General features: G+C 28.2%; 1 protein-coding gene across 1 annotated transcript; it reads left to right on the top strand.

The window, feature by feature from the left end:
- Positions 1-5,806: 5,806 nt before the first annotated feature.
- Positions 5,807-8,139, top strand: HO173_008441 (uncharacterized protein; the record flags this gene model as incomplete). Its single annotated transcript, XM_037310341.1, has 2 exons — positions 5,807-5,864; positions 5,927-8,139. 2 exons carry the CDS (start codon positions 5,807-5,809, stop codon positions 8,137-8,139), a joined length of 2,271 nt encoding a protein of 756 aa, XP_037162738.1.
- Positions 8,140-8,414: the final 275 nt, after the last annotated feature.

The following is an 8,414-nucleotide window of genomic DNA, read 5'->3' as shown; positions in this document are numbered from 1 at the left end:
TTAATTCTTTATACTCGATATACCTTTCTAATTAAATCTTAGCGCGCCTCTCTACGCATATATATATCTATATATTATATAGATTAAATTAATTTTATAGTAATAAAAGTAGATTAAAAATGTATAGTAAGCGATTAGAGTTCGATTTAACTTAGAGCTAGAGCTAAAATTCGATTTAACTTAGAAAAACTTAACTTTATAAATTTAATTCATGAGTCTTTACTTATTATTTAATTATATAATATTATACTATATTCGATAATCGCCCGAAGATAATAAATGCGATTTCTATTATTATTATTAATACTATTACTTTATAACTACTATATAATCTATACTTAATAATTTAAATTTATTCTATAGACTCTATTTAATTCTTTCTATTATAAAATTATTCTATATAATTTTCTTTATAATATAAAGAGACTTTATATATAGCGTATCCCCCTCTAATCTTTAATACTCTTCTATTATTACTACTAATTTCTCTATTAAAACGTCTCTTCTAAATATCGAAACGATATATAAGATACTATCGAATAGTATTTAAATTTTATTAGTTATAATTACCTCGTAATAGTTTCGATAGAGTAATAATTAAGATAAGAGATAATCGAGATCGAATATCTTCTCTATCTTCTTTAATTAATTCTATTACTATTAGCTCGAGAAACTTCTAATACTTCTAATAAAACGTTTCTATTAATTTATAGAGCTTAAAGATATTCGAAAGACTTTCATCTAAATATTAATAAAGTAGAGATATTTAGTTTTAATTATAAGCTCGCTAAGAAGAATATATAATTACTAGAGTATTAAATTAATTAATTTTTTCTATATATTTATTATAGTAATAAAAAAACTTAAAAACTTAAAACTTCTTCTCTTATATATTCTAATTATTCTCTTTAAAAGTAGATAGAACTATACGACTATTTATATTAATCTTATTAAAATATTTTCTCTTTTTAGAGATAAAGTTATTAATCTCTTTTATATTATATATAGTAATTAGAGCTAGAATAAGATTATTATCTTATTAAACTATTATTAATATATTATTCTAAATTATTATAGCGAGAACCCTATACGAAATATCTCTTATAAAGACTTATTTTATCTCTATAAGTAATTTTAGAAGATTTAATTAATTTAGCTTTATAATTTTATATATTATAATTTCTCTATCTTTTAAAGTTATAATTAGCTTAAATTCGATAAAATAGTTATTTATAAAGAGAATAGAGTTATAAGATAATATATTAATAGTTAATTTAAATACTATAGCTAATATATCTCTAAAATTCTTAATTTTTAACTTATTTTTAAGATTCTATATATAGAAGAATACTAGATATAATTATAAAGATAGCTCTTATCATTAATTACGAATAGCTTATATTCCTTCTTAATTAGCTTATCTAAAGCTATTATAAAATAATATATATATTCTATCTTCTTAATTATATATTTATTAATTACAATATAAAAACTTAAGATATAAAGCTTCTTTTAATTACTTTATATCTTACTCATAAATAACTAAAGCTTTTTATACTATATAGACTATTTATATCTATCTATTTTAATAATTCTAAAGTTCTCTTTAATAGAATCTAAGTAATAAATAAATTTTCGAAGAAGAATATAGCGATTTCGAGTTATATTTTTAATAATTAATAAAGTCACCGAAGTAATTTTATTAGTTCTTTAATAATTATAAATAGTAGAAAAATAAAAGATTTCTATATAGATTATAATAGCGACGAAGATTTTTAGCTTCGAAATATCGATAGACTTTTAAATAGAATCTAAAGTACTCTATAGAGAGATATATAAATTAATATTTTTATAAAGTATATCTTAGATAGTAGTAATTTATATAAGACTAAATACGATATATAAAGTAATTTCTATATCGCTTAAAAAATAATTAATAGTTATATAATACTTAATTTTTATTAGCTAATACTCTAATAGTAGAGATATACTTTAAAGAAGAATATTACGCTATTTAAGTCTCTCCTTTCTTATATTAATCTAGACGTCTCTTTTCTAATATTTTATAATTTAATTTAATTCTTTCTTATTAGAAGTAAATAGAGTAGTAATTTTAGCTATATTAAACTTAATATAATAAAGTTATTATAAAGAATAAAAAAAGTCGCGTAGTTAAGACGCGGAGAAAAACTACGCTAATTTATTATCTCGATCTAGGCGGTTATCGAATAACTTTATTATAATTATCTTTATTACTTTTAAATTAAATTTAATATAAAAATATAATAAATATTTATTCTAGATTATATATAATTACTATATTAATTAATAACGTAAATTACTTTATATTTATTTCTACGATTTTTAGTTATTTTTTATCGCTTATAAAAAAATCGCGATAAGTCTAAAACTATCTATATTAATAAATATCTAAATCGATATTATAAATTTAAGAAAAATTAAGAATAAAGTTATAATCTTATTTATTTATAATAAATATCTTTAAAATTTACTCTTACTTTCTTTTTTTATTATTTATAAAATTAAAAACTAGATTATACTTTTTATATAAGAATACTTAATAACTATTAATAATATATACTAGTATTAATACGTATGTGAATTTAAAAAAACTATCTTTTTAATAAAAGATTACGATATTAAGATTTTCTCGCTATTAATATTTATTAAAATAGTTATTTTATATTTCTTATTTAATATAATAATTTTATCCTTTAATAATAAAAAATAAGATTATTATTCATTTAGTAATATATTTAATACTATATTAATAAGTATTATACTTTATTTTTTCTTTTATTAAAGCTATAACTATATATATTATTATTTATAACGTAATTTAAATATTTAAAAGAATTCTTATAATATTCTAGCTATTTATAATTATAATATTATATTTTAATAAAAAGCGTTTTATACTTAATATAAGAGTCGCTATCTTTAAGTTTAATTTATATAAACTTTTAATTTTATAACATTATAGAGAATAAACTCTACTTTTAATTCTACTAATTATTTATATATTATTTCTTAAACCTTATATATTATTAATTATTACTCTTTTAATTATTTTTCTTATTATTAAAGCGAGTCTTATTTAGAGTAAAGAGCTCTTTTATTATTTATAATCTTTATTTTATATTTTAATATTATTATAATAATAGAATATAGAAGAGTAAAGATCTATAAATTAAATTTATAATTTTTTTTTTAATTAGAACTATCGAGTAAATAGGCGAGCGATCTTTAATAAGTAAACTTTAATAAGTGATATTTGAATTTCTTACGCTTTAATAATTATAGAACTATATTCAAAAATTCTTTTTCTATCTAAAAGCCTATATTTTATTTTATAATTTAAAGAAATTCTAAAATTTAAATAGAAAATAAAAAAGTTATTTTAAAATTAAATAATATATATCTATTTTTTGATTGAAGCTATTCGACTGTCGAGCGAACTCTAATAAGCGATATTTGAATTCCTTACGCTTTAATAATTATAAGATTAAATTTGAAAATTTCTAAAAATTCGAAAAGCGTAAATAGCGCTTTAAAATTTGAAAAGATAAGTTTAAAATTTTAATAGAAAATAAAAAAGTTATTTCTATTATAAATAACGTATATCTATTTTTTTAATAAGAGATCTCGAGAGAGCTAGCGAGCTAATTTAGTCGATTTAATTAAAGAGTATAATAACTCTAAATTTATAATTAGCTATATATATAAATTTAAGATTTTCTAATTTAACTCTATCTTATTCTTTTATATATATTAATAATAAATTATATAATTCTCTTTATTACTTTTAGAGAAATTTTCTTTATTACTCTATTTTATAAGATTCTTCTATATTCTAAATTAATTATATAGCGATTTTATTATAATTAAAGTATAATAAGATAAGTATTAAAGTTAACTATTAATTATATATCTCTTATAATTAATAATTTATATTATAAGATTTAATTACTAGATTATAAATTTAATTTAATTATTACTCTTAATATTTTATTTAGATAAATTTCTTAATTTCGCGTAACATTATATCTCTAGTATTTTTTTAAATTTATCTTTTAATATCGATTAAGAGAATAGAAGATTAGCGAGTTTTTATTTATTTATATAAAAGTTAATATAAAGTATTAAGGTAATGAAATTATTATAGTTTTAAAGAAATTTAATTATCGAGTTATAATTATTAAGATATTATATATTAGATATTTTAATAATATTTATTTTCTTATAATTTAAATCGCGATAATAATAATTATTATATACTTTATATTTTAATTAACTTAAATTTTTCGATAATTAATTATTTTTTAATATTAAATTCTAAAAATTAATAGTATTAAATTTAAATTAAGTTTATAAGATAAAAATCTTTATTTAATAGTAAAGAGTTATTAAATATAAGATTTTAATAATTTTTATTTTTATTAATAAAATTATTAGAATTTTTATTAATATTAATATTAATATTATAACTACTTAATTATATAATAAATATATTTTAATAAAAGTTATTTATTAGATTAAAAATATTATTAATAGATTATAATAAAACGTTTTTACTTCGTAAGTTAATAGAATTAATTTATAAATTACTTATTATATTTAATTAAATAACTCTATATAGATAAAGTTATTAAAATTATAAAATAATAAGATTTCTTTTTAATAGAATTACGTAATAGTTATATAATTGTAAGATCTAGAAATATAATTATAAGAATAGATAAATTATATATTAAATAAATGAATAACTAAAAAAAGAAAAGAAGAAAAGAGAACTTACGAGTATCTAAGATTTTTATTAAATATATTAAAGACTTATTTTAGCTATATAGCTTGTAATCTAATAAGTAACGTAAGTAAGATTTATTAGTAAACTCTAAGTACTTTTACTTCTATACTTATTTACTTTATTAAAAATACTCTTTCATATAAGCTTAGATAGTCGAATAATAATAACTTCGATAAATTTCGAAACTATTTTTCTTCGTCCTCGATTTAAATATATAAATCTCCCTCGCTAAAAATTCGTAAATTCGTAAAATTATAAAAATCGTAAAAATAATAAAAATTATAAAAATAAAAATAAGAACTATTAATAGAAATAAAGAATAATAAATATTAAATTAAATCTCTTATTAATTAAATTTAAATTAATTTAAAGTTAATTAACTCTCTTTAAACTTATTATTAATATAACTTCTCTTTTTTCTATTAAAATCTTTTAATTTCTTTTTTAAATTATAGAATAAAATTTACGCTTTTAAATAATTTAAGATTATTTAAATTCGATCTTATAGTTCTAAGTAAATCTTAAATTAAAATATTTTTACTCTTCGAGAGTCGAATTTAATTTCGAAATTAGATTTAAAAATTAATTAGTTTTTATAAATTTAATTTATAAGCTTAAACTTCTTTAAATATATAAAATTTAAATATCGCTTATTAAAAACTTATTTATTCTATTAAAAATACTCTCTTAATATAAGCTTAAATAGTTAAATAATAATAAGTTTAATAAAATTCGAGATTATTTACGAACGTTAATTTATTTACTCGCGATATGTAATTAAATAGCATAATCGTGTATATGGGAGTGGAAATGAGTAGCGCCTTGGCATGGCCGGCATTCCTTGCATGCGACTCGCTGAATAGTTTTTCCATGCCGAGCAGCAAACTCTGCAGAGAATTTTCTCTTTATCACTTAACTTGACAAATCGTGACTGCTGTCTACCCTCACTCACTTCCCGCCTCCTATTCTTTCTTCAGCATGTCTGATGATAGTGCCACTATTGCAGATCTACGAGCTCAACTCGAGGTCGCTAGAGGTAATGCCCTTGCCGCCGAAGAGAAAGAACTTGCCGCCAAGCTAATGCCCTTGCCGCCGAAGAGAAAGAACATGCCGCCAAAGCTGCTGCCCTTGCCGCCAAAGAGAAAGAACATGCCTCCACAGGCAACACAAGCTTAGCAGAGTATCTGGCTCTGTATCAAGAGTACTTTGCATACCCGCTCCATTGCGAGCCGATGTCTTCAAGGAATACGAGAGGTGGCGTTACCAGCCCGCTGAAACGTCTCACTCCCACCACCGTTGAGCCTTGGACTGAATTTGAAGATCTACAGCGCCGTTCGTATCAGGAGCTATGCGAGAAGCTTGGAAATCGAGAACTCTTTCCCGATAAGGCAAACCTCATCGGTGCTCGCGGAACCGTCTCTTCATTTCTGATCACCTCGAAAGAGGCCATCACTACATATGTCAGGGCGGCGGAGATTCCACCTGTCAAAGAAATAGTCTGTCAATATATCCAAAGCGGAGGCGGTGGCGAACAGAGTAGCCTCGGCGTGCGCTATACACCTGGTGGTGATCCGGAATCGGCGGCCGGGAAAGTGTTTGTCCCCGTGGACGGTGTGTGGAATCGAGGTGGACCTGGATCGGATCGGCCGATCGCCCTGGCTGAGTTGAAACCTCCGCATAAGCTGACGACGGGGGCCCTCAGGACTGCATTAGATGACGGTAATGGCAAAGCTCGGAAGAGCTTCGAGTCTCAACCAATCATCCAATCACCACACGCTCGGAACGACCCCTTATACACCGTCCTCGCTGTTTTTACGCAGGTCTTCGATGAAATGATCAGCAGTGGCACAGAGTTTGCCTACGTCGACACCGGAATGGCACGAGTTTTTTTCCGGATCCGCCGCACGGAGTCAACAGTCCTTTATTACAGCCTCGACGTTTCTCCTAGAGAGGTCATCGCAGACGCCAGGAGCACGGCGGTGTGCCAAATTGCTTTGTTTCTCTGTCGCTGTCTCACGGTTGAGAAGTTTGATCAGAATTGGATAGCAGAAGCTCGTGCCAGTAATTCTCGGTTTGAGGTAGATCCTGAAGCCCAGTTGGACATGTTAGCCTCGCAGGACTCGAGCGCCTCCGAAGTTATAACACCCAGCGAGGACGACTATGAACCAGCGCGGAATGCACCGAAAAAACGCAAACGCGCGAACCGCCACGAGAGAGATCTATTATTGCACCACGGAGAACATGACTCGGAGGACGATGGCGACAACGATGACTCTTCGCTGAACCGACAGCAACCGGGAGTTCGACTCCACGCAAAGGCTACAGAATCTGAAGCCCAGCATAGTACGACTTCACCGTCGACGACGTCGAGTGATCGTCGTCGACAAAATGCAGGGCACTCTTTTTTGAGCGACCAGAAAACCGATGAGCCCTGCCCTCCTCATGCCTGTTGCGTCTTCTGTCCTGCTTCTGAATCGGGTCAACCATACTGTACTCAAGTCTGCCTTCAGCGGCTGACAAATAGCACCGCATCAGGCCTTTCACGAGCGCTAGATCGGACATGTCCCAATGTGGACCGACACTCTTTATCGTCGCCGGATCACGAGCTGTCGGCCGAGACCCTGTGCGACTTGCTGCGTCATCAGCTGCGCAGGAGCCGCGATCACGCTATGGACCATCTGAAAATTCGAGGTGGTATCGGGCATCTCTTCCGCGTCACCCTCTGCTCATACGGCTACACTTTTGTCGCAAAAGCCGTTAGAGAAGATCACCTCCGTTCGCTCACTCGCGAGTATGCTATCTATGGGAAGCTGCGTCAGCTACAGGCAGAATTCATCCCTGTCTGCCTCGGGCTCATCGAGCTAGAGACTCCCTATGTTCTCCCCTTTCCTGATATTCTTACCCACCTCCTCCTGCTGTCCTACTCTGGACCCGACTTATTATCTTCAGAGGGCCCATCCCTCCAACCCGAAGAACTACGCTCCAGCGCCGAAGCGACCCTGAAGAAGCTTCAAATCAATGGCCTCCAGCATGGTGATGTGCGAAAAGGAAATATGCTGTGGAATACCGAGCGGAGTCGAGTGTTCATGTTGGACTTCGAGTCGTCCGAATTTCCCGGTGTGCCGGCCGCTCCACCATCGCCAAGGGTAATCGGGACTCCTCCCAAGCGCATGCGCACTGCCGCTATTGATAGAGTGATAGGTCAGGCGAGCTCGTCTAGCCAGCGGAAGAAGCAGCGAGCGGATGAAGAGAAGAGAAAGAAGATACTAAACGACGCTGATTTTGCCGGCTTGAGGCAAGAAATCCAGTAGCGACTCCATGAAATATGTTGTAGCTAGCCTATGACTCATGGTCTTGCAATGAGTTTCACATGGGTTTTCAGTAGTCTACACACCACTCCATAGCTAATTAATCAATACTTCTTCCATATTTTCAACAGTGCTGGACTGCACTTCGACATGCGCTTCGATATACATCGTCGAAAGATCGCCGTATAAGCGCTGTTTGATGGATGTCTATCTCTACATTGATTGCCCACTAAGGAGATTCAGTGATTGAAGTTCGTTCATCGAATTAAATATTCTAT

Source organism: Letharia columbiana, assembly GCF_014066305.1.
Source record: "Letharia columbiana isolate WasteWater2 chromosome Unknown Sc0000031_s0, whole genome shotgun sequence".
NCBI classification, from domain to species: domain Eukaryota; kingdom Fungi; phylum Ascomycota; class Lecanoromycetes; order Lecanorales; family Parmeliaceae; genus Letharia; species Letharia columbiana.
Note: the sequence above shows the minus strand (reverse complement) of the source record. Positions and strands in the feature narration are given on the sequence as shown.